At 38.6% G+C, this 27,539-nt stretch overlaps 1 protein-coding gene across 8 annotated transcripts in view; it reads left to right on the forward strand.

Moving 5' to 3' along the window:
• CASK (calcium/calmodulin dependent serine protein kinase) overlaps positions 1-27,539 on the forward strand; it is a 454,527-nt gene that overhangs the window by 184,479 nt on the left and 242,509 nt on the right. For all 8 annotated transcript variants that reach the window (XM_049873006.1, XM_049873008.1, XM_049873009.1 and 5 more), the window contains exon 3: positions 26,711-26,816. In XM_049873006.1, the coding sequence (XP_049728963.1) occupies positions 26,711-26,816 (106 nt within the window). The remainder of the gene's footprint in view (positions 1-26,710; positions 26,817-27,539) is intronic.

Consider the following 27,539-nt stretch of genomic DNA (forward strand, 5'->3'; position numbering starts at 1 on the left):
CAGAACAAATGAAGTATTAATACCGAAGACATTCCAGAGCTAGTTATTAAATAATGGGTTTGGGTTATTTAAAGAGGATACAGGATTTCCTTATGTGGAAGTATTTTTAAAGAACCCATCTGTTTTAGTTTCTTTTTTTTTTAAAATGATTGAATGACCTCACAAATCTCTCTGTGTAAGAATTACAGAAGAACTCACAATCAGGAGAGGATAGAATTTCAAGCAAGTTAATTTATTTAGAACTGCTCTGTTCCAATTTGGTAGCCACTAATCATATGTGGATATTGAGCACTTGCAAGGTGGCTAACCCAAATGGTGATGTGTTATAAGTATAAAGTATACACTGGATCTCAAAGACTTAGTATGAAAAAAAGTCAAATATCTTTAATAATTTTTACAAAGCCAGACAAACACACCATAAGAAAACTACAGACCAATACCCCTTATGAATATATAGATGCAAAAATTCCCAACAAAATACTAGCAAACTAAATCTAAAATCATATTAAAAGGATTATATACTATGATCAAGTTAGGTTTATCCCAGGAATTCAAGGGTAGTTCAACATCAGAAAATTGATCAAAGCAAAACACCACTACATTAATAGAACAAAGCCACATGATCATCTCAGTCTACACAGAAAAGGCATTTGATAAAACCCAACACCCTTTCATGATAAAAACACTCAACAAACTAGAAATACAAGGGAAATTCCTTAATATAATAAAGGGGATTTATGAAAAGCTCACAGCTAAAATCATACTCAATGGAGAAAGACTGAGAGCTTTCCCCCTGAAGATCAGGAACAAGACAAGGATGCCCACTCTAGCCACTGCTATTCAACATTGTGCTGGAAGTCTAGCCAGAGCAATTAGGCAAGAGAAAGAAATAGAAGTTATCCAAATCAGGGAGAAGGAAGTAAAACTATCCCTTTTCACAGATGACATGATCTTATATATAGAAAGCCCCCAAGATTACACAAGAAAGCTCTTAGAACTAATAAATGACTTCAGCAAACTGTGAGGGTACAATGTCAACATGCAAAAATTGGCCAAGTTCCTATACATCTGTACTGAGCAAGCTGAAAAAGGAGAATAAGGAAACAATTTCATTTACAATAGCATCTAAAAGTATAAAGTACCTAGAAGTAAATTTAACGAGAAAGGTGAAAGACTTGTGCACTGATAACTATAAAATATTGCTAAAAGAAATTAAATGAACGAAAGGATAACCTGTGTTTGTGGATTGCAAGGCTTAAGACTGTTAAGATGTCAATACTACCTGAAGCAGTCTATAAATTCTATGCAATCCCCATCAAAATTCCAACAGCCTTCTTTGTAGAAACGAAAAGGCTAATCCTCAATTTATATGGAATGGTAAAGGGCCCTGAATAGCCAAAGCAACTTGAAAAAGAAGAATAAAGTAGGACTCACACTTCCTGATTTCCAAACATACTATAGAGCTACAATAATCAAAACAGTCTGGTGGTGGTATAATGGTAGACATATAGACCAATGGAATAGAATTGAGAGTCCAGAAATAAGCCCATAGATCTATGGTCAATTGATTCTAGACAAGAACATTTAGTTATTCAATGTAGAAAGAAGAGTCTTTTTAATAAATGGTGCTGGGAAAACTAGATTTCCACATCCAAAAGAATGAAGCCAGAGCCATACCTCACACCATATACAAAAAGTAGTTCAAAATGGATCAACGACCTAAATGTGGGAATTAAACCTATGAAACTATTGGAAGAAAACATAGGGGTAGTGCTTCAGGACCTAGTTTTTAACAATGGATTCTTAGATGTGACACCAAATGCACTAGCAGCAAAAGACAAAGTAGAGAAATGGGACCTCATCACAATTAAAAACCTGTTTATCAAAGGACTTTATCAACAAAGTGAAGAGACTGCCTACAGATTGGTAAAAAAAAATTTGGGGAACCACATATTGGATAAGGGTTTAATATCTAGACTGCATAAAGAACTTATAAAACTTAACAACAAAAAGACTCTTAAACCAATCAAAAAATGGGGAAAGGACTTGAAATAACATCTCATCAGACAGGATATACAAATGACCAACAAGCACATGAAAAGATGCTCAACGTCATTAGTCATTGTTATTAGGTGTCATCAAGACTGTTCTAGCTCATGTGACCCTATGTACAACAGAACAAACATTGCACAGTCCTGCATCATGCTCACAATCATTTTTGCTATGTTTGAGCCCATAGTTGCAGCACTGTGTCAGTCCATCTCGTTGAGGGTCTTTCTCTTTTTCACTGACCCTCTACCAAGCATGATGTCCTTCTCCAGGTACTAGACCCTCCTGATAACATGTCCAAAGTACATGAAACAAAGTATCGCCATCCTTACTTCTTAGGAGCATTCTGGCTGTACTTCTTCCATGACAGATTTGTTCATTCTTCTGGCAGTCCATGGCATAGTCAGTATTCTTCACCAACACGATAATTCAAAGATTCAATTCTTCTTTGCCTTAGTCATTAGGGAGATACAAATTAAAACCACAGTGAGCAACCACCGTATCCCCACGAGGATGGCTGTGATCCAAAAAATGGTAAATCCACTCTTATTCAACATTGTGCTAGAGGTCCTAGCCAGAGCAGTTAGGCTAGAACAAGAAATAAAAGGCATCCAAACTGATAAGGAAGAAGTATCTCTATTTGCAGATGATATGATCTTATACACAGAAATCCACAAGAAAACTACTGAAACTAATAGATTTCAGCAAAGTACAGGATACAAGATAAACATACAAAAACCAGTTGGATTCCAGTACACCAACAAAGAGAACTTTGAAGAGGAAATCACCAAGTCAATACCATTTACAATAGCCCTCAAGAAGATAAAATGTTTAAGAATAAATCTAACTAGAGACGTAAAAGACCTATACAAAGAAAACTACGAGACACTACTGCAAGAAACCAATAGATACCTACACAAGTGGAAAAATGTACCTTGCTCATGGATACAAAGACTCAACATTGTGAAAATGCCTATTTTACCCAAAGCTATCTACATATACAATACAATCCTGATCCACATTCCAATGGCATTTTTTAATGAGATGGAGAAACAAATCACCAACTTCATATGGAAGGGGAGGAGGCCCTGGATAAGTAAAGCATTACTGAAGAAGAAGAACAAAGTGGGAGGCCTCATGCTATCTGATTTTAGAAATTATTATACTGTCATGGTAGTCAAAACAGACTGGTACTTGTACAACAACAGATACATAGACCAATGGAACACAGCTGAGAATCCAGACATAACGTCACCCGCCTGTGAGCAGCTGGTATTTGACAAAGGCCCAAAGCCTGTTAATTGGGGAAAAGACAGTCTCTTTAATAAATGGTCCTGGCATAACTGGATATCCATCTGCAAAAAAAATGAAATAAGACCTATACATCACACCATGCACAAAAAATGAAAAAATGGATCAAAGACCTGAATATAAAATCTGAAACAATAAACATCATGGAAGAAAAATAGGGGCATGCTAGGAGCCCTAATACATGGCATAAACAGAATACAAAATATTACTAACAATGCACAAACATCAGAAGAGAAACTAGATAACTGGGAGCTCCTGAAAATCAAACACACTCATCCAAAGACTTTACCAGAAGGGTAAAAAGACAGCTTACAAACTGGGGAAAAAAATTGGCTACAACAAATCCAGTCGGCATCTAATCTCTAAAATCTACAAGGTACTGCACAACCTTAACAACAAAAAGACGAATAACCCAATTCAAAAGTGGGCAAAGGATATGAACAGACATTCAGGCGGCTAACAGATAGGTGAGGAAATGCTCACCATCATTAGCCATTAGAGAAATGTAAATCAAAACTACAATGAGATACCATCTCACCCCAACAAGGCTAGCATTAACCCAGAAAACACAAAATAATAAATGTTGGAGAGATTGTGGAGAGACCGGAACACTTATGCACTGCTGGTGGGAATGTAAAATGGTACAACCACTTTGGAAATCAATTTAATGCTTCCTTAAAAAGCTAGAAATAGAAGTACCATACAATTCAGCAATCCCACTCGGAATATAAAACCAAAAAAACTGAACACATTGCCATCAAATCGATTCTGACTCATAGTGACCCTATAGGACAGAGCAGAACTGCCCCATAGGGTTTCCAAGGAGTGTCTGGTGGATTTGAACTGCCGACATTTTGGTTAGCAGCCAAACTCATAACCACTACGCCACCAGGGTTTCCTTGGAATATATCCTAGAGAAATAAGAGCCCTTACACGAATAGATACATGCACACCCATGTTCATTGCAGGACTGTTCACAATAGCAAAAAGATGGAAACAACCTAGGTGCCCATCAACAGATGAATGGATAAACAAATTATGGTATATTCACACAATGCAATACTAAGCAACGATAAAGAACAACGATAAATCTGCAACACATCTCATAACGTGGATGAATCTGGAATGCATTATGCTAAGTGAAGTTTGTCGCAAAAGGACAAAAATTGTAGGAGACCACTATTATAAGAACTCGAAAAGAGGTTTAAACATAGAAGAAAATTTCTTTGATTGTTATGAGGGTGGGGAGGGAGGGAGACGGATATTCACTAATTAGATAGTAGACAAGAATTATTTTAGTTGAAGGGAAGGACAACAGACGATACAGGGGAAGTCGGCACAACTGGACTAAACCAAAAGTTAAGAAGTTTCCTGAATACAACCAAACATTTCGAGGGACAGAATAACAGGGGAAGGGGTCTGGGGACCATCGTTTCAGGGGACATGTAGGTCAATTGACATAACAAAGTTTATTAAGAAAATGTTCTACATCCCACTTTGGTAAGTGGTGTCTGGGGTCTTAAAAGCTAGCAAGCAGCCATCTAAGATGTATCAGTTGGTCCCAACCCACCTGGAGCAAAGGGTAATGAAGAACACCAAAGACATGAGGAAAATATGACCTCCAAGAGACAGAAAGGGCCACATAAACCAGAGACTCCATTAGCCTGAGACCAGAAGAACTAGATGGTGCTTGGCTACCACCAATGGCCACCGTGTCAGGGAACACAACAGAGAGTCCCTGATGGAGCAAGAGAAAAGTGGGGTGCAGACCTCAAGTTCTAGTAAAAAGACCAGACTTAATGGTCTGACTGCGACTGGTGGGACCTGAGAAGACATGGCCCACGGACTCTCTGTTAGCCCAAAACTGAAACCGTTCCAAAAGTCAGTTCTTCAGACAAAAATTAGACTGGACTATAAGACATAAAATGATATGTGTGAAGAGTAGATTCATGAGACTAAATGGGCCTCTCCTGTCTGGAGGTGAGATGAGAAGGCAGAGAGGGACAGGAGCTGGTTGAATGGACATGGGAAATACAGGGTGATAAGGAGGAGTGTGCTATCACATTATAGGGAGAGCAGCTAGGATCACATGACAATGTGTGTGTATAAATTTTTGCATGAGAAAAGAACTTAAACTGTAAACTTTCACTTAAAGCACAATTTTTAAAAAATGGTAAATAATAGGTGTTGGTGAGGATGTGGAGAAATTGGAGGCCTCATCCGTTGCTGGTAGAAATGCAAAATGGTTCACCGCTGTGGAAAACAGTTTGGTGGCCAAAACGTTTAACATAAACAAAATGAGATACATACATACAATAGAATTCTATGTGGCCGTAAAGAATAATGATGACTTCTCAAAATATAATGTGGACAAATCTGGAGAATATTATACTGAGTGAAATAAGTCAGTCACTAAAGTACAAATACTACATGATTTCTCTATTATAAAAAGACAAGATTAGGTATACATATTGAAACCAACAACCACTGGTGGTTACCAGGGATAAGTGGGGGTGGGGGAGGATTGCTCTCTTCGTAGTAGACACTTGATATTTCTGGTGATGGGAAATATAACACCAAATGTGGGTGATGTATGCACAGCTTGACTAAGATAAATAATGTCAGTAAGAAGTACACAAGAAAAAAGGACATTTTTGGTAAATGCTATGACATAGACAACCATGCAGCAACAACTAAAAAATAGTAATGTGGTTACATGTGTATATATGTATGCATACCATTTTTTTTTATTTGTGTATATATGTATGGACATATTTAGATGTAGCTATATGCAGGTGTATATGCATCCATATGCATATATATAATAAAGCACAAAGAGGGTACAAACATGCATGCTGCTTAAACTTAATCAAACACCTTAGGCTTAGGACCATAGTCTTGTGGGACAACCTAGTAAGTTGGCATAATATAGTATGTAAAGTTAATGTTTTCCACCAGCTCTGATGCTGAAAGTTATGCCACTGGTATTTCAAATACCAGCAGGGTCACCCATGGTGGACGGGTTTCAGCAGAACTTCTAGACTAAGACAGACTAAGAAGAAGGACCTGGCGATCTACTTCTGAAAAAAAAATCAGTCAGGAAAAACCTTATGGATAGCAGTAGAACATTGTCTGACATATTGCTGGAAGATGAGCCTCTCAGGTTGGAAGACACTCAAAATACAACTCGGTAAGGGCTGCCTCCTCAAAATAGAGTCAACCTTAAGGATGTGGATGGAGTAAAGCTTTTGGGACCTTCATTTGCTGATGTGGCATGACTCGAAATGAAAAGAAACAGCTGCAAACATTCATTAGTAATCAGAACGTGGAATATACAAAGTATGAATCAAGGAAAATTGGAAGTTGTCAAAAGTGAAATGGAATGCATCAAATTTGATATCCTAGGCATCAGTGAGCTGAAATGGTCAGGTATTGGCCATTTTGAATCAGAAAATCCTAAAGTCTACTGTACTGAGAAAGACAAATTGAAGAGGAACGTTGTATTCATTGTCAAAAAGAACATTTCAAGATTTATCCTGAAGTACAATGCTGTCAGTGACGGGATATTATCCATATGCCTGCAAGAAAGACCAATTAATAGGGCTGTTATTCAAATTTATGCACCAACCACTAATGCCAAAGATGAAGAAATTAAAGCTTCTTACCAACTTCTGAAATCTGAAATTGATCAAACATGCAATCAAGATCACTGATAATTACTGGTGATTGGAATGCAAAAGTTGGAAACAAAGAAGGATCTGTAGTTAGAAAACATGGCCTTAATGATAGAAACACCAGAGATCACATGATAGACCAATGGCTTATTCATTAGAAATATCTTTTTTCAACAACATAAACAGCAACTATACACATAGACATTGCCAGATGGGATACGCAGGAATCCAGTCAACTACATCTGTGGAAAGAGACGATGGAGAAGCTCAAAATTGTCAGTCAGAACAAGGCCAGGGGCTACAAGTTCAAGTTGAATCTGAAGAAAATTAGAACAAGTACACGAGAGCCAAAATACAACCTTGAGTATATCCCACCTGAATTTAGAGACCATTTCAAGGATAGATTTGATGCATTGAACACTAATGAACAAGACCAGATGAGTTGCGGAATGACATCAAGGACATCATACACGAAGAAAGCAAAAGGTCATTAAAAAGACAGAAAAGGAAAAAAAGACCAAAATGGATGTCAGAAGAAACTCTGAAACTTGCTCGTGAATGTAGAGGAGCTAAAGCAAGCAGAAGAAATGATGAAGTAAAAACTGAACAGAAGAGATTTCAAAGGGCAGCTTGAGAAGACAGAGTTAAGTTTTATAATGAAATGTTCGAAAAACTAGAGTTAGAAAACCAAAAGGGAAGAACACACTTGGCATTTTTGAAGCTGGAAGAACCCAGAGAAAAAATTCAAGCCTCTTGTTGCAATACTGAAGGATTCTATGTGCAAAATGTCGAACAATGCAGGAAGCATCAAAAAAAGATGGAAAGAATATACGGAGTCACTGAACCAAAAAGAATTGGTCAACATTTAGCCGTTTCATAAGGTAGCAGATGATAAAGAGCCGATGGTACTGAAGGAAGATGTCCAAGCTGCACTGAAGTCATTGGCAAAAAACAAGGCTCCAAGAATTGACAGAATACCAATTGAGATGTTTCAACAAGCGGATGTAGTGCTGGAAGTGCTCACTTGTCTATGACAAGAAATTTGGAAGATAACTACCTGGCCAGCTGACTGGAAGAGATCCATATTTGTGCCCATTCCAAAGAAAGATGATCCAACCAAATATGGAAATTATTGAACAATATCATTAATAGCACATGCAAGTAAAATTCCGCTTAAGATAATTCAAAAGCGGTTGCAGCAGTACATCGACAGGGAACTGCCAGAAATTCAAGTGGGATTCAGAAAAGGACATGGAACAAGGGATATCATTGCTGATGTATGAGATGGATCTTGGCTTAAATCAGAGACTACCAGAAAGATGTTTACCTGTGTTTTATTGACTATGCAAAGGCATTCAACTGTGTAGATCATAACAAATTAAGGATAACATTGCAGAGAATGGGAATTCCAGAACACTTAATTGTGCTCATGAAGAACCTGTACATAGACCAAGAGGCAGCCATTCAAACAGAGCAAGCACTTACTGATGAATATGAAAGACTATAGCCTTCAGTATAGATTACTCCTCAACATAAAGAAAACAAAAATCCTCACAGTTGGACCGATAAACATCTTTATGATAAGCGGAGATAATATTGAAGTTGTCATGGGTTTCATTTTTTTGGACTCACAATCAACACCCTTTGAAGCAGCAGTCAAGAAATCATAACGATGTATTGAGCAAATCTGCTGCAAAAGACCTCTTTAAAGTGTTAAAGAGCAAAGATGTCACCTTGAGGACTAAGGTGCACCTGGTATTTTTGCCTCATATGCATGCAAACGCTGGACAATGAATAAGGAAGACCAAAGAAGAATTGATGCATTTGAGTTCTGGTCTTGGTGAAGAATTTTGAATATACCATGGACTGCCAGAAGAATGAACAAATCTGTCTTGGTAGAAGTACAGCCAGAATGCTTCCAAGACACGAGTATGGCGAGACTTCGTCTCCCGTACTTTGGACGTGTTACCAGAAGGGACCGGTCCCTGAAGAAGGACATCATGCCTGGAGAAGTAGAGGGTTAATGAAAAAGAGGAAGGCCCTCAATGAGATGGATTGGCACAGTAGCTACAGCAGTGGGCTCAAACATATCAACAGTTGTGAGGATGGCAAAGGACAGGGCAGCGTTTCATTCTGTTGATCATGGGTCTCTATGAGCAGAACTGACTGGACGCACATAGCAACAACAAAGCTTAAGTTATATATCCTAGCTTCGTGAGTAGCCTCTAGTGTCTTAGAAGCTTTTGAGCGGCTATCTAAGATACAACTATTGGTCTCTACGCATCTGGTTAAAGAGAAAGAAGGAAAGCAAGACTCAGAGAAGTAACTAGTTCACAGGACTAATAGTCTACATGAACAACGACCTCATCTACCCTAAGACCAAAAGAACTCTATGGCGTCCAGCTACCACTACTGACCCTTCTGATCAGGAACACAATAGATGAATCCTGATAGAATAGGAGCAAAACAAGGAACAGAACTGGACCAGTTGAGACTGGAGGACTTCCCAAGACTGTTGACCTGAGATACTCTGTAAACATTGTACCAAAACTATTCCACAAGGTCATCCATCTTTTTAGCTAAATAACAGACTGGCTCATAAAATGAGCAATATCACCCACGAGTACTGTGCTCCTTTAAAAAATCATCTATATGAGAACAAACGGTCAACATTAAAAACAAAGAGAAGGCAAGGGGACAGGGAAACTGGATTACTGGAAATGGAACAACCAGAATGGAAATAATGAGAAAGTTGATACACTGTGAAAAATGTAACCAATGTCACTGAACAAATTGTGTAGAAATTGTTAAATGTGAGCCTAATTTGCTGTGTGAACTTTCATCAAAAACACAACAAAATATTTCAATTAACAAAAAAGTTGAATATAAAACTACTGTATGACCCAGCAATCCCAGTCAATCCTAGGTATATACCAGAGGAACTGAAAGCAGAAATGCAAACAGAAACCTATACACCAATGTTCATTGCAGCACTTTTCACAATAGCCAAAAGGTGGAAACAGCTGAAGTGTCTATAAACAGATGAATGGATAAACAAAATGTGGTATATACATACAATGGAATATTACTCAGCCATAAAGGAAAATGAAGTACTGATTCATGCTACGACATGGAAGCTGAGTGAAGTCAGTCAGTCATAAAAGAATAAATACTGCATGATCCCACTTATATGAAATAGGCAAATGTATAGACATCAAAGCTTATTAGTGGTTACCAGGGGTGGTAGGGAGGGGAACGGGGGGAATCATTGCTTAGAGGGCTCTAGTTGTTGTTAATGATGGTGGAACAATTTGGCAAAGCATAGTGGTAATGGTTGCATAACGTGATGAACATACCAATGTCATTGAATTATACATGTAAAACTTGTTGAATTACCCTGTTTTATTAAATATATTTTACCACAGTAAATAATATTTTTAATATTGATTTTAGATATATTGTATTGAATAAAATATATTATTAAAATAAATTTTGCCTGTTTTCTTTTTTATTGTGGCTACTATGGCAACTAACAATAGCAACAACTGGAAATTTTTTTTAATTATATATGTGCTTCCCTTTATATCGCTGTTGGATGGTGCTGATCTAAATCCTATTGAATGGATTTTGGAGAAAACTAAGTCTAAAATCTGAGGCAGTGGTGGTTCAGTGGTAGAATTCTCCCCTTCCATGCAGGAGACCCAGGTTCAATTCCCGGCCAACGCACCTCATGCACAGCCAGCACCTGTCTGTCAGTGGAGGATTGGGTGTTGCTGTGATGCTGGACAGGTTTCAGTGGAGCTTTCAGGTTAAGACAGGCTAGGAAGACAGGGCTGGCAGTTTACTTCTAAAAGTCAGCCAATGAAAGCCCTACGGATCAACAGCTGTCTGATCCACTTCTCATCATGGAGATGGAGCAGGACTGGGCAGCGTTTCACTCCATTGTACATGAGGTCACCATGAGGAAGAGGCCAACTTGACAGCAGCTAAAAACAAGCCTAAAATTTACATCTTTTAAGTTCAGATAATGAGACCAGAGCTACTACTGCAAAGCTAAAAAAAATGTCGAAAAGTGTTCCTTCAGTCGTATTTGTAAATACCACAATTATTTTTGGCTCATGGTAAAAATTAGCTTGTTACAAAATTGGGGCACTCTGAAAATAGCATCCAACTTTTAAAAGATAATGTGAAGAATTCTCTTTATAACAAGAACATGCAGTAGTAAATAATAAATAATTTCTAGGAAAATTATTTTTAAACAGACCACCTGAAACCACTTCCGTAAATATCCCTTACTTGAGGGACAGCCTGACAGGCAGACCCTCGAAGGCACTGTTTATTGTTTTTGGACACTCCAAACTTCTTAGGAAATAGTAGTATTACACTGAAATCTGTGACAGTCGGAACTTGAGGGGACTACCTTGTTTTTCCCGGTCTTACAAGTTTTCCACCTTTGGCTGGTTCTCTGTATTAGTGAAAATATTTGAGTTTTCCTTCTCAGACAGGTTTCCACCTAATACAGTTTCTGGCTTTTGCCAAATTTTACTGTAGTAGATCTAGTATTGCACAGCAGGTTGATTGTATTTAAGTGTGTTTTTCAGATTTTGGTCAAAAAAATTAAATACTAATTTTTGCATTACTAGTGCCCCTTGGAGAGAAATTTACTAAATATAGGCAAATGGTTAAATATAAGGGTACTTAAGCATAGAAATAGGTTATTAGAGAGTCTTCTAAAATCTTCCTGAGAGATTAAAAAATTAAAAAGTAAGGGAGGCGAGGGGAGGGAAAAACACTGGAGAACAGGTAAGTGGTAACTTTGGTGAAGGGTAAGACAGTACACAATACTGGGGAAGCCAGCACAACTTGTACACGGCAAGGTGGGGGAAGCCCCATAGATACATCCAAACTCCCTGAGGGACCCAATTACTGGGATGAGGGCTGTGGGGACCATGGTCTCGGGGGACATCTAACTGAATTGGCATAACAATTTATAAAGAAAATGGCCTACATCTTACTTTGGTGAGTAGCTTCTGGGGCCTTAAAAGCTTGTGAGCGGCCATCTAAGATACTCTACTGGTCCCACCCTATCTGGAGCAAAGGAGAATTAAGAAAACCAAAGACACAAGGGAAAGATTAGTCCAAAGGACTAATGGACCACAACTACCACATCGTCCACCAGACTGAGGCGAGCACAACTAGATGGTGCCCGGCTACCACCACTGACTGCTCTGACAGGGATCACAATAGAGGGTCCCAGACAGAGCTGGAGAAAAATGTAGAACAAAATTCTAACTCACAAAAAAAAGACCAGACTTGCTGGCCTGACAGAGACTAGAGAAACCCTGAGAGTATGGCCCCCAGACACCCTTTCAACTCAGTACTGAAGTCACTCCTGAGGTTTACCCTTCATCCAAAGATTAGACAGGCCCATAAAACAAAACAAGACTAAATGGGCACACCAGCCCATGGGCAAGGACAAAAAGGCAGGAAGCAACAGGAAAGCTGGTAATGGGGAAACCAAGGTCAAGAAGGGGAGAGTGTTGACTCATTGTGGGGTTGGCAACCAGTGTCACAAAACAATATGTGTATAAATTGTTTAATGAGAATCTGATTTCCTCTGTAAACCTTCATCTAAAGCACAATAAAAAAAATTAAAAAGTAAAAGTGAGATAGAGAGCATTACCAGTTATTAGTCAATAGACAGAAAAAAAATACAGGAGTCCCTGGGTGGGAGAAATCTTAAGCGCTTGACTACAAAGGTTGGTGGTTTGAACCCACTCAGAGGTACCTCAGAAGAAAGGCGTGGTGATCTCCTTCTGAAAGGTCAGAGCCTTGAAGACCCAATGGAGTGCTGTTCTATTCTGCACACCTGGAGTTGCCATGAGTTGGAATGGACTCGATGGCAAGTGGTTTTTTGGTTTAATCTTTACAGAAGTAGATTGCCAGGACTTTCTTTCATGGCACCACTGGGCAGATTCAAACTGCCAATTTTTAGATTAGTAGTCATGCACAAAACATTTACACCTCCTAGGGAAGCAGCTCTTAAATGCAGGGATATTAATTCTGTATCAGGTCATTAAGGAATGTTCTGTGCTAGTATCTGTAAGCAGTCAGATAATCACTACTTCAACTCATATTACTACCTACTTCCAAATTCCCTTCTAATCTGTCTCATAACTTGATTTTCAGGTGAATACTTTTTTAATTTGCTATATCTGCATGGAGTTAGTAGCACTTAATACATATATCTTTAACTCACATTCACATATAAAAACAAACATTTTGAGTTTAATATCTTTGGAAACTGTAGTTAGAATGTGTATATAATATGCTTGTATTTTTTAAACTGTGATTTACTATTTGAACTATTTAATATACCTACATAGATTCGACTGGTGTGACATTCTAGAGTTTTGTCAACTACCTTTGTAATCATTTTGTTTTAAACTTAACATACTTTGAAAACTCTGCTTTATCTACCGTCAGAAAAGCAATATCAAAAACTTGTTTAGATAGCTAAACAAAGAATCTTAATTTCACATAGGTATATACATCCACTGTAATATTACACTTGCATGTAACAGGCATGAAGGAGCCCTAGTGTCACAATGATTAAAGCACTCGGCTGCTAACGGAAAGATGAGCACTTCGAGCCCCTTAGCTGCTCTGACGAAGAAAGATGTGGCAGTATCAGTGACCTGATTTTAGTCCTTGAAATGTCACGTCCAGTGACATGTAAAGTGCTTTAGTCTTTGAAGGCAGGGCCCCCAGCAGTTCTGCCTTCATTTTGAGGGGTGATAAGAAGCATATTTAGCTGTATACCAAGCCAAAATGTGTGGCTGAAATGCAAAGGACTTTAGAGCATGTGTTTATGTTTACAACCTTTCAGAATAACAAGCATGTCACATGGCAAATGATGAGTGTGGGGAGAGAAACACACTGTAGTTACATAAAAAACCAAAACCAAACCCGTTGCTGTCAATTTTGATCCATGGTGACCCCATGTGTTACAGAGTATAGCTGCTCCGTAGGGCTTTCTAGGTTGTAATCTTTATGAAAACTGATCAGCAGGCCTTTCTTCCACAGTGCTGCTGGGAGGGCTCGAGGGGCAAAATAAAAAATAAACTGAAAATAACCCAATTAAAAAATGGGCAAAAGATATGAATAGACACTTCACTAAAGAAGACATTCGGGTAGCTAACAGATATATGAGGAAAGATTCATGATCATTAGCCATTAGAGAAATGCAGATCAAAACTACAATGAGGAGGGGGGATGGGAGGATAGAGAGAGAGGGAAGCTGGCAAAATTGTCACCAAAGGAGAGACTGAAAGGGCTGACTCAATAGGGGGAGAGCAAGTGGGAGTACGGAGTAAGATGTATGTAAACTTGTATGTGACAGACTGATTGGATTTGTAAACGTTCACTTGAAGCTTAATAAAAGTTAATAAAAAAAAAAAACTACAATGAGATTTCATCTCACTCCAACAAGGCTGGCATTACTCCAAAAAACACAAAAGAATAAATGTTGGAGAGGCTTTGGAGAGATTGGAACACTTACACACTGCTGGTGGGAATGCAAAATGGTACAACCACTTTGGAAATCAATTTGGCGCTTCCTTAAAAAGCTAGAAATAGAACTGCCATACAATCCAGCAATCCCACTCCTTGGAATATATCCTAGAGAAATAAGAGCCTTTACACGAACAGATATATGGACACCCATGTTTATTGCAGCACTGTTTACAATAGCAAAAAGATGGAAGCAACCCAGGTGCCCATCAACGGATGAATGGTTAAATAAATTATGGTATATTCACACAATGGAATACTACGCATCGATAAAGAACAGTGAGGAATCTGTGAAACCTTTCATAACATGGAGGAACCTGGAAGGCATTATGCTGAGTGAAATTAGTCAGTTGCAAAAGGACAAATATTGTATAAGACCAATATTATAAGAACTTGAGAAAGTTTAAACTGAGAAGAAAACATTCTTTTGTGGTTACGAGACGGGGGAGGGAGGGTGGGAGAGGAGTATTCACTAATTAGATAGTAGATAAGAACTACTTTAGGTGAAGGGAAAGACAGCACACAATACAGGGGAGGTCAGCACAACTGGACTAAACCAAAAGCAAAGAAGTTTCCTGAATGAACTGAATGCTTCAAAGGCCAGCGTAACAGGAACAGGGGTCTGGGGTCCATGGTTTCAGGGGACATCTAAGTCAATTGGCATAATAAAATCTATTAAGAAAACATCCTGCATCCCACTTTGAAGAGTGGCGTCTGGGGTCTTAAACGCTAGCAAGCAGCCATGTAAGATGCATCAATTGGTCTCAACCCACCTGGATCAAAGGAGAACAAAGAACACCAAGGACACAAGGTGATTATGAGCCCAAGAGACAGAAAGGGCCACATGAACCAGCAACTACATCATCCTGAGACCAGAAGAACTAGATGGTGCCCGGCCACAACCGATGACTGCCCTGACAGGGAACACAACAAAGAACCCCTGAGGAAGCAGGAGATCAGTGGGAGGCAGACCCCAAATTCTCATAAGACCAGACTTAATGGTCTGACTGAGACTAGAAGGACCCCGGTGGTCATGGCCCCCAGGCCTACTGTTGGCCCAGGACAGGAATCATTCCGGAAGCCAACTCTTCAGACATGGATTGGACTGGACAGTGGGTTGGAGAGGGATGCTGGTGAGGAGTGAGCTTCTTGGATCAGGTGGACACTTGAGACTATGTTGGCATCTCCTGCCTGGAGGGGGAGATGAGAGGGTGGAGGGGGTTAGAAGCTGGTGAAATGGACACGAAAAGGAGAGTGGAGGGAGAGAGCGGGCTGTCTCATTAGGGGGAGAGTAATTGGGAGTGTGTAGCAAGGTGTTTTTTTAGCAAGGTGTATATGGGTTTTTGTGTGAGAGACTGACTTGATTTGTAAACTTTCACTTAAAGCACAATAGAAATTATAAGTAAATAAAAATAAACTGAAAACAGGAGAAAAGACCAGTTTTCATTATGGCAAACACTGAATCTCTGTTGCCTTTATGAGTCCAATGTCAGAGCATTGAGTTAAAGTCAGGCTGGTTTATCAGAATAGAAAGAAATGGAAAGAGAAACTAAAGTGAGAACAGAAAGTGTTTTTAAAAAGCCACACAGACACACACTCACACACACACAGCTTCTAGTAAAATGAGAAGCTGGTGATAAACATAAAAATGAGTACTAAAACTCCTAAGCTTTTCTTAGAATCAGGACACAGCATTTTTGAAGGGAGAGAAAAAAATTATGCAAGTGTCTGAGTTGTTTGACTTCAGCCAGGCCCCCCAGCCTGCTTGTCAAAAGCATTGGTCATAGTTCTGCCTTCCCAGCACAAAACTCACAGCTGCTTCACACCTAGCCTGTCCTCTCCTGTGGGACTTTTCCAACTACTTCTAGACATGAAGGGCATCCTTCATGTATCTCTGACCTCTTCCTCTACATCGAATACTGAGCCACCCCCACCCCCGACGCTGCATTTTACACAGTCCTTTCCCATCCATGTTCTTGATTGAATCTTACTGCTGCCCTTGAAGTAGTTTTAGTAGACTGTGCAGGCGCTGTATTACCTATCACCCTCCCTTGTTCAGTTGCCTTTAAGGAAACTGACACTTGAAAAGGTAAAGGCATCTTTTGTCGTTAACAGTTGACTGGTAAGTAGCCGTGACACAGGCAGGACTGGCACCAAGTTTACTGATTCTAGACCCTTTGAGCTTTTCATCACTGCCACTTACAAACACGTGGAATGCTTCTTTTGAAACAATAAAAAAAAAAAAACCTTAGACCCTGCTATTCTTTTCCTACTGCTGGATTCCTCAAATATGACCATGTCTAAAGCCAGCTGGCCTGGCATAGCGGAAGGACTGCCGACTTTGAAGTTGGACAAACCAGGACTCAAAACCTAGCCCTTATAATAGCTCTGCGATTTTTTTTTCTCTATGCTTATAGTTTGTTTCTTTATGCCCACACTTTGGTCCAAGATAGAACTTTAGGGGCTGTATTTTTGTTTTGTTTTTTACTATTTCTTTGATTAAAGCAAAGGTTTAATATATTTGCAGACGTTCCTTTAGTGATTATTGTTTTTGTCTTTTGCACAGTTTTATTTGTTATTCTCTTGCTTAATTATTTCGAAGATTTTTTTTTATTGTGCTTTAAGTAAAAGTTTACAAATCGAGTCAGTCTCTCATACAAAAATATATATACACCTTGCTATATACTCCTAATTGCTCTCCCCCAATGATACACCACACTCCTTCCCTCCACTATTTTCGTGTCCATTCGGCCAGCTTCTGACCCCCTCCGCCCTCTCATCTCCCCACCAGACAGGAGATGCCAATGTAGTCTCATCTGTCTACTTGATCCAAGAAGCTCACACTTAACCTGTATCATTTTCTATCCCATAGTCCAGTCCAATCCCTGTCTGAAGAGTTAGCTTTGGGAATGATTCCTTTCTTGGATTAACAGAAGGCCTGGGGACCATGACCTATGGGGTCCTTCCAGTCTCAGTCAGACCATTAAGTCTGGTCTTTTAACGAGAACTTGGGGTCTGCCTCCCACTGCACTCCTCCTCCCTCAGGGGTTCTCTTTTGTGTTCCCTGTCAGGGCATGCAGAATTTTTTCTTGATAGATTTTATTATGCCAGTTGACTTAGATGTTGCCTAAAACCATGATCACCAAACCCCGCCCCTGCTATGCTTGCCTTCGAAGCATTCAGTTTCTTCAGGAAACTGCTTTGCTTTTAGTTTACTCCAGTTGTGCTAACCTCGCCTTTATTGCGTGTTGTCTTTCCCTTCACCTAAAATAATTCTTGTCTACTAATTAGTGAAAACCCCTCTCCCTTCCTCCCTCCCTCCCTCCCTCTCGTAACCATCAAAAAATATTTTCTTCTCTGTTTAAACTATTTCTCCAGTTACTATAATAGTGGTTTTATACAATATTTGTCCTTTTGCAACTGACTAATTGCACTCAGCATAATGCCTTCCAGGTTCCTCCATGTTATGAAATGTTTCACAGATTCTTCACTGTTCTTTATTGATGCGTAGTATTCCATTGTGTGAATATACCATAATTTATCCATTCATCTGTTGATGGGCACCTTGGTTACTTCCATCTTTTTGCTATCGTGAACAGTGTTGTAATGAACATGGGTGTGCATATATCTGTTCCTGTTAAGGCTCTTATATCTCTAGGATATAGTCTAAGGAGTGAGATTGCTGGATTGTATGGTAATTCTATTTCTAGCTTTTTAAGGAAGTGCCAGATCGATTTCCACAGTGGTTGTACCATTTCACATTCCCACCAGCAGTGTAGAAGTGTTCCAGTCCCTCCACACCCTCTCCAACATTTATCATTTTGTGTTTTTTGGATTAATGCCAGCCGTGTTGGAGTGAGATGGAATCTCATTGTAGTTTTGATTTCCATTTCTCTATTGGCTAATGATCCTGGGCATTTCTTCATGTATCTGTTAGGTACCTGAATGTCTTCTTTAGTGAAGTGCCTGTTCATATCCTTTGACCATTTTTTAATTGGGTTATTTGCCTCTTTGTTGTTGAGTTTTTGCAGTATCATGTAGATTTTAGAGATCAGACGCTGATCAGAAATGTCATAGCTAAAAACTTTTTCCGAGTCTGTAGGTAATCTTTTTACTCTTTTTGTGAAGTCTTTGGATGAGCATAGGTGTTTGATTTTTAGGAGCTCCCAGTTATCTCTTTCTCCTCGGCATTCTTAGTAATGTTTGGTATACTGTTTATGCCATGTATTAGGGCTCCTAGCGTTGTCCCTATTTTTTCTTCCATGATCTGTATTGTTTCATATTTTATATTTAGATCTTTGATCCATTTTGAGTTAGTTTTTCTGCATGGTGTGAGGTATGGGCCTTGTTTCATTGTTTTGCAGATGGATATTCAGTTATGCTAACACCATTTGTTAAACAGACTGTCTTTTCCCCATTTAACTCACTTTGGGCCTTTGTCAAAAATCAGCTGCTCATATGTGGATGGATTTATTTCTGGATTCTCAATTCTGTTCCATTGATCTATGTATCTGTTGTTGTACGAGTACCAGTCTGTTTTGACTACTGTGGCCGTATAATACATTCTAAAATCGGGTAGACTGAGGCTTCCCACTTTGTTCTTCTTTTTAAGTAATACTTTATTTATGCGGGGCCTCTTTCCCTTCCATATCAAGTTAGTGATTTGTTTCTCCATCTCGTTAAAAAAATTTCATTGGAAATGGAATTGGAATTTTATCGTATCTATAGATCACTTTTGGTAAAATAGTCATTTTTACAATGTTAAGTCTTCCTGTCTGTTTTTCCACTTACGTAGGTCTCTCTTGGTTTCTTCCAGTACTGTAGTTTTCTTTGTATAGGTCTTTTAAACTCTGATAAGATTTATTCCTAAGTAGTTTATCTTCTTGGGGGCTACTGTAAACGATATTGATTCGGTGATTTCCTCCTCAATGTTCTTTTTGTTGGTGTAGAGGAATCCAACTGATTTTTGTACGTTTATCTTGTATCCTGATACTCTGATAAACTCTTCTATTAGTTTCAGCAGTTTTCTTGACGGTTCCTTAGGGTTTTCTGTATATAAGAAGACCATGTCATCTGCAAATAAAGATACTTTTACTTCTTCGTAGCCAATCAGTATGCCCTTTATTTCTTTATCTAGCCTAATGGCTCTGGCTAGGACCTCCAGCACAATGTTGAATAAAAGCGATGATAAAGGGCATCCTTGTCTGGTTCCCGATCTCAAGGGCAATGCTTTCAGGCTCTGTCCATTTAGGATGATGTTGGCTCTTGGCTTTGTATAAATGCCCTTTAATATGTTAAGGAATTTTCCTTCTATTCCTATTTTGCTGAGAGTTTTTGTCATGAATGGGTGTTCAACTTTGTCAAATGCCTTTTCTGCATCAATTGATAAAACCATGTGATTCTGTCTTTTGTTTCATTTATGTGGTGGATTACATTGTTTTTCTAATATTGAACCATCTCTGCATGCCTGGTATGAATCCCACTTGGTCATGGTGAACTATTTTTTTGATATGTTGTTGAATTCTATTGGCTAGAATTTTGTTGAGAATTTTTTGCATCTAAGTTCATGAGGGATATAGGTCTGTAATTTTCTTTTTTAGTGGTGTCTTTACCTGGCTTTGGTATCAGGGATATGCTGGCTTCATAGAATGAGTTTGGGAGTATTCCGTCCTTTTCTTTGCTCTGAAGTACCTTTAGTAGTAATGGTGTTAACTCTTCTCTGAAAGGTTGGTAGAACTCTGCAGTGAAGCCATGCAGGCCAGGGCTTTATTTTGTTGGAGGGTTTTTGATAACCTTTTCAATTTCTTCTCTTGTTATGGCTCTATTTAGTTATCCTACCTCTGTTTGTGTTAGTTTAGGTAGGTAGTGTGTTTCTAGGAATTCATTCCTTTCCTCTAGGTTTTCAAATTTGTTAGGGTACAGTTTTTCATAGTAATCTGATATGATTCTTTTAATTTCAGTTGGGTCTATCGTAATATCACCCATCTTATTTCTTATTTGCTTCCTCACCTGTTTTTCTTTTGTGAGTTTATCCAATGGTTTAGCAATTCTGTTTTTTTTTTTCCCAAAGAACCAGCTTTTGGTTTTGTTAATTCTTTGAATTGTTTTTCTGTTTTCTGTTTCATTTAGTTCTGCTTTAATTTTTGTTTGTTTTCTTCTGGTGCCTGTGGGTTTCTTTTGTTGCTCTCTTTCTATTTGTTCAAGTTGTAGGGATAATTCTTTGATTTTGGCCCTTTCTTCTTTTTCTGTGTGTGCATTTATTGATATAAATCGACCTCTGAGCACTGCTTTCCCTGTGTCCCAAAAGTTCTGATAGGAAGTATTTTCATTCACACTGGATTTTATGAGTTTCTTTATTCCATCCTTAATGTCTTCTGTAACCCAGTCATTTTTGAGCAGGGTATCGTTCAGTTTCCAAGTGTTTCATTTCTTTTCCCTGTTTATTCTGTTATTGATTTCTACTTTTATGGCCTTATGGTCAGAGAAGATTCTTTGTTATATTTCAATGTTTTGGATTCTTCTAAGGCTTGCTTTATGACTTAATATGTAGTCTATTCTAGAGAATGTTCCATATGGGCTAGAAAAGGAAGTATACTTGGCTGCTGTTGGGTGGAGTGTTCTGTATAAGTCTATGAGGTCAAGTTGCTTGATTGTGGCATTTAGATCTTTCGTGTCTTTATTGAGCTTCTTTCTGGATGTCCTGTCCTTCACTGAAAGTGGCGTGTTCAAGTCTCCTACTATCATTGTGGAGCTGTCTATCTCACTTTTCAGTGCTGTCAGAGTTTGTATATCTTGCAGCCCTCTCATTGGGTGCATAAATATTTAATATGGTTATATCCTCCCGGTATATCATACCTTTAATCGTTATATAGTGTCCTTCCTTGTCCTTTGTGGTGGATTTAACTTTAAAGTCTATTTTGTCAGAAATTAATATTGCCGCTCCTGCTCTTTTTTGATTGTTGTTTGCTTGATATATTTTTTCCATCCTTTGAGTTTTAGTTTGTGTCTCTAAGTCTAAGGTGTGTCTTTTGTAGGCAGCATATAGATGGATCGTGTTTTTTTATCCATTCTGCCACTCCCTGTCTCTTTATTGGTGCATTTAGTCCATTTACATTCAGTGTAATTATAGATATGTATGAGTTTAATGCTGTCATTTTGATGTCTTTGTGTGTTGTTGACAGTTTCTTTTTCCCACTGAATTTTTTCTGCTTAATGGTGTCATTTTGATGTCTTTGTGTGTTGTTGACAGTTTCTTTTTCCCACTGAATTTTTTCTGCTTAGTAGTTTATCTTTATATATTGTCTTTTCCTCTTAGTTATGGTTGTTGATTTTGTTTCTGCTGAATCTGTATTTCTTCTTGTGTTTGATTTTGAAGAGTACAATAGTCATCTTTGTGGTTACCTTCACACTTACCCCTATTTTTCTAAGTTTAAACCTATCTTTTATTTCTTTATATCGCCTTATCTTCCTCTCCATGTGAAAGATCTATGACTACATTACTTTAAAATCCCTCTTTATTGTTTTAATGTTGTCTTCTTCTATATAATGACATCATTGTTTCCCTATTTGGAGCATTTTTTTATCTTGATTTATTTTTGTGATTTCCCTGTTTGGGTTAACATCTAATTGCTCTGTCCTGTGTTCTAGTCTTAGGTTGGTACCTGATATTATTGATTTTCTAACCAAAGAACTCCCTTTAGTATTTCTTGTAGTTTTGGTTTGGTTTTTATGAAATCCCTAAACTTCTGGAAATATCCTAATTTCACCTTCATATTTGACGGACAGTTTTGCTGGATATATGATTCTTGGCTGGCAATTTTTTTCCTTCAGTGCTTTATATAAGTCATCCCTATACAAGTCATTTCTTGCCTGCATTGTTTCTCCTGAGTAGTCCGAGTTTATTCTTACTGACTCTCCTTTTTAGGTGACTTTTCATTTATCCCTAGCCACTTTTCTTTTTTTTTCTTACTCTTAAAATGGAAACCTGGTGGCGTAGTGGTTAAGTGCTACATCTGTTAAATAAAGGGTCCGCAGTTCACATCTGCCAGGTGCTCCTTGGAAACTCTCTGGGGCAGTTCTACTCTCTTCTGTAGGGTCACTATGAGCTGGAATGGACTCAACGGCACTGTGTTTGGGTTTTTTTTTTTTCCTACTCTTAAAATTCTCTCGTTATCTTTGGTTTTGGCAAGTTTGATTATGTCTTGGTGACTTTCTTTTAGAGTCTACCTTATGTGGAGTACGATGAGCGTCTTGGATAGATACATTCTCATCTTTCACAATATCATTGAAGCTTTCTGCTAATAAATCTTCAACAATTCTCTCTGTATTTTCTGTTATCCCTCCCTGTTCTCGTATTCCAATCACTCATAGGTTATTTCTCTTGATAGAGTCCCACATGATTCTTAAGTTTTCTTCATTTTTTAAAATTCTTTTATCTGATTTTTCTTCAAATATATTGGTGCCAAGTGCTTTATCTTCAAGCTCACCAAGTCTTCCTGCCACTTGTTCAATTCTGCTCCTCTGACTGTGAATTGAGTTGTCTAATTCTGTATTTTTATTGTTAGTCTTCTGAATTTCTGATTGCTGTCTCTCTATGGATTCTTGCAGCTTATTAAACTTTTCATTACGTTCCTGAATAGCCTTTTTAATTTCTTCAACTACTTTATTTGTTTGTTCCTTGGCTTGTTCTGTGTATTGCCTGTTCTCCTTCCTAATTTCGTTCCTGAGTTCTGTATATTAATCTTTTGAATTCTGCATCCGGTAATTCCAGGAAGGCACCTTCATCCAGAAGATCCATTGATTCTTTGTTCTGAGAGTTTGTTGAGGCAGTCATGGTCTGTTTCTTTACATGACTTGATGTTAACTGTTGTCTCCGAGCCATCTAAAAGTTATTGTATTAATTTATTTTATGTTTGCTTACTGTATCCTAGCTTCTTGCTTCGTTTTGTTTTGGTATGCCTAAATGGGTTGCTTGAGCTAGCTTGATTATTTTCACCTTTGAAGCTCTGACGTCCTGTCCTCAGATGGCTAGAGCTGTTATCAGGTATATCAGTCTAGGAGTCCATTCACTTTTCTTGTATGAATTCAGCTCAGGTGTCCAGGTAGCTGATCATCAAGTGCATAGTACAGGCTCTGTCATACACTCTTAGAGAGGCAAGGGTGATTGGCGTAGGTACTGGTATCTGGTTGCATCAGGGTATCACGCTCTGAACAAGGCAGGGGGCTGAGAACCATCCCCCAAATGTCTGTGAGGAAAGCGGGTTTCTGTTCTCCAGACCCTACAGGTGGACGGGTTCTGCAGATGGACCACAGGCACCCAGTGCTTTTGTTTGTAAGGACTGGGAGGTACCAGTTATCCTTGGACCCATGTCACTGGTGGCTGGGTGACCTGAGTGGAGCTACCAATCCTTATGCCCCTGCTATGGAATCCTTGTGCCCCTGATGTGGGTAGGTGAGGACCCCATTTAATAGGCAAAGCGGTGTCAAATATCAAACACCCACCTCTTCACCACACAGTTGAAACAGTTTTAGCCTGCCAACAAGGGCCTATTCTCCTGAAATAGGCCCACACAGGTCCATGCAGAGGGGAAAGGTATTCAGAGCCCACAGACTGTTTATGCCTGTACAGGAGCCTCTTCTGTCCTGAGCTCCCCCAGTTAGTGGAGCTGGCAAATTATCTTATCCACCAACTGTGAATTTATTCTTACTCCAATTCTGGGAGTATGGCTCAGGGCGCTCAACACAGCCTATCTGAGGCGCAGGGAAATCAAACCCACTGAAGCTGGCTTGGGGGCTGGGGGCACAGTAAAATATACGCAAGTACTTAACTTTTGCCAAGAGCACCATTCTTCTCTGGTTCCGGAAGTGGGAGTAGGCTGTGCGGCTGGCTGCTTCTTCCTGAGGAAAACTGTGGCCTAACGCTGCCACCAGCCTGCCATAGCAGCTCCCAGGAGTGGCTTGAGGGATCCTTGGTGATTAAGGTCTGGTAACTCCTCTCCGCTTCTGAACGGTCTCTCCCTCCCCCTGCCACTCAGTCTGTTTTCTAACTTTGCTTTTGATGTTCAGGGCTCATGTCTTGTCATGGTTATATTTGTTTCACTTGTTTTTTTGGGTCTTTGTTGTGCAAGGGATTGCAGGAAGCATCTGGCTGTTCCACTATCTTGGCCCCCTAGTTGTGTGATCTTGAGCCAAGTTTCTAAAGCTCAGTTTCCTCAGCTGTAAAATACCTACCTCACAGGTTGTTGCAACTTGAAATGACAACATTGATAGGAAGTACTTAGCCCAATGTGAAGCGTGATAAATTTTAATTTATTTTTATATAACTGTGTCCTCCAGACTGACTTTAACCCTGACCTCTCTACAGAACCTGATCTTGTCAACGATGCTAATGATCTTTTCTGGCTGAATCCTCTATCCTTTTCCCAGTTTACAGCCTACCCTAACCACTATGACCTAATTCCCTCTATTCCTTGGATTTTCCTAATATTGTATTATTGATTCTTCCTTTTCTGATAGTTTCTCTTTTGTCTAATTTACTGACTTCTTTTCCTCATTCTACCTTTATGTAAGACTTCTAAGGTTTCATCTGCATCTGTTGTTCTTGTTGACAAGACTAAGCTGAATTAATAAATGAGAGAGGAGATAATGTGTCTATTTTGCTTTGTGCAGTACATCCTTAGCCTTCATTCTTCCTTACCTGTCTCCCTTCTACTTCCAAATATAAAACATCACATTGGATTTTGTTCATCCAGCAGAGTGAAACTCTAACGTTATTAACACTGGAAGGGTTAAATTATCTTATTTCATGTAGCCATGTCAAGTGATGCCCATGCTCAGTGATTCCCAAACTGTTTTAGAGTGATGGTGGGTGAAGATGATATTAACTATTTTGTTTTCCAAATAGTATTGTATAGCTTCCAGGGTAGTCCTACCTACATTATCGGAATTTATTCCTCAAAATAACACTGTGACAAAAGAGCCACATAAACAAGAGACTTCATCAGCCTAAGACAAGAACTAGATGGTACTTGGCTACTACCAGTGACCACCCTGACAGGGAATATAACAGAGAGTCCTGATGGAGCAGGAGAAAAGTGGGGTGGAGAATTCAAATTCAGTAAAAAGACCAGACTTAAAGGTCTGACTGAGATTAGAACCCCTGAAGACAAGGCCCCTGGACTCTCTGTTAACCCAGATCTACAACCATTCCTGAAGCCCACTCTTCAGACAAAGATTAGATTGGACTATAAAACATAAAATAATACTCATGAAGAGTGTGCATCTTAAAGTAGATACTACAGACTAAATGGGCAGCTCCTCACTGGAAGCAAGATGAGAAGGAAGAAAGGGATAGGAGCTGGTTGAATGGACACGGGAAACCCGGGGTGGAAAAGGGGAGTGTGCTGTCATATTATAGGAATTGCAACTAGGGTCACATAACAATGTATATAAATTTTTGTATGAGAAATTAACTTGAGCTGTAAACTTTCACCTAAAGCACAATAAATAAATAATAGTAACACTGTAGGGATTATAGAATCCTAGATAATCCAACACATTTTATAGATGATGTAAAAAGCTTTTTGACTTTGAATCTAAACCTTTCCTGTTTAAACTGTTCTATTTTTTGTCTCCTATTCCATAAACTTCCCTGATATGTCTATAAATGTTAGATTTTAGGCTAAGAATAGACAGCATTTTCTTATCAGATTTAGGCAAAACTAAGAAAAGGAGGTAAAATTCAGAACAGCAAATTGAATTACTAATTAGCAGATCAAGGAATACCTATAAATTTGGAAGTTGAGATTTGATTATAAGAATTTGGGGAAATATTTATTTGTGCTATTTGCATTTCTTATTAATAAGAGCTGGCTGTAATGTAGTATACATTTGAACTGGCAAAAATTATGAAATGTTAAATTGTTGAATGTTTTAATGAGTAGAGAGTTAAAAAAAATTTTTTTAAGCTTAGGTTAAATGGGGGATTTCATCTCTTTAGTCAGAGAAGTCTTCATGTTACCATAGATCACATCCATTCATTCATCATTCACTCAGATTGTCTTTTGTTCTTACCTAACGAAGAATGTTATATGTTTCTTTTGCAGATCTAAAGCGGGAAGCCAGTATCTGTCATATGCTGAAACATCCACACATTGTAGAGTTATTGGAGACATATAGCTCAGATGGAATGCTTTACATGGTTTTTGAATTGTGAGTGCATTTTATTTTGCTAAGGGTTAAAGATTTAAGCAGTGTTGGTTTGGGATAATGCTAACACTTTTCTGTTAAAAATTAACAATAGTTGTGAACTCATCTGTTTAGAAAGACTTAAAGGTCTTTCTAAAGTAAAAAAGGAAGCAAAAGTTGGGCATATATTCAGCTACCCTCACATGTTCAGCACACTTCAGAGAAGAGGCCCCAAGAGGAGATTGAGTTTGGAGGAATAGGAGACCTCAAAATAAAAATTCTGACCATAGAAGTTTTTAGTGAAGAGGAGTAGAATAGGACTAGAGGCATCTGTGTAAAAAGCCGCTCTACCTGTTGCTGTCAAGTCAATGCCAACTCGAAGCTACTCTATAGCAAGCCCCTCTAGCAATTAAAAACAAATAACGACAACTTAACTTCCTCATTTGGTATTATCACCATATTAGCAGATGAAGGAAATTCTATAGTGTATCTTGATTTCAACAAGCCATTTGACATATTTCTCACAAAATTTCTGTCAGTAAGATGGAGAAAAAGCTAAGGATAGTATTACTGGGTATTTCATAATTCTCTGAATGATTGTGTCCAAAGAGATTGTATAAAGCTTTATGGGACAGCATCCTTCAGAGTTTTGTCTTTGATCCTATTCTGTTCAAAATTTTCATCAGTGACTTTGATTAGAAAAAAGAAAAATAAATTTCCAGAAGACACAAAGGGTGAAAGGTGTAT

The sequence above is a fragment of the Elephas maximus genome, chromosome X (genome assembly GCF_024166365.1).
Source record: "Elephas maximus indicus isolate mEleMax1 chromosome X, mEleMax1 primary haplotype, whole genome shotgun sequence".
NCBI classification, from domain to species: Eukaryota; Metazoa; Chordata; class Mammalia; order Proboscidea; family Elephantidae; genus Elephas; species Elephas maximus.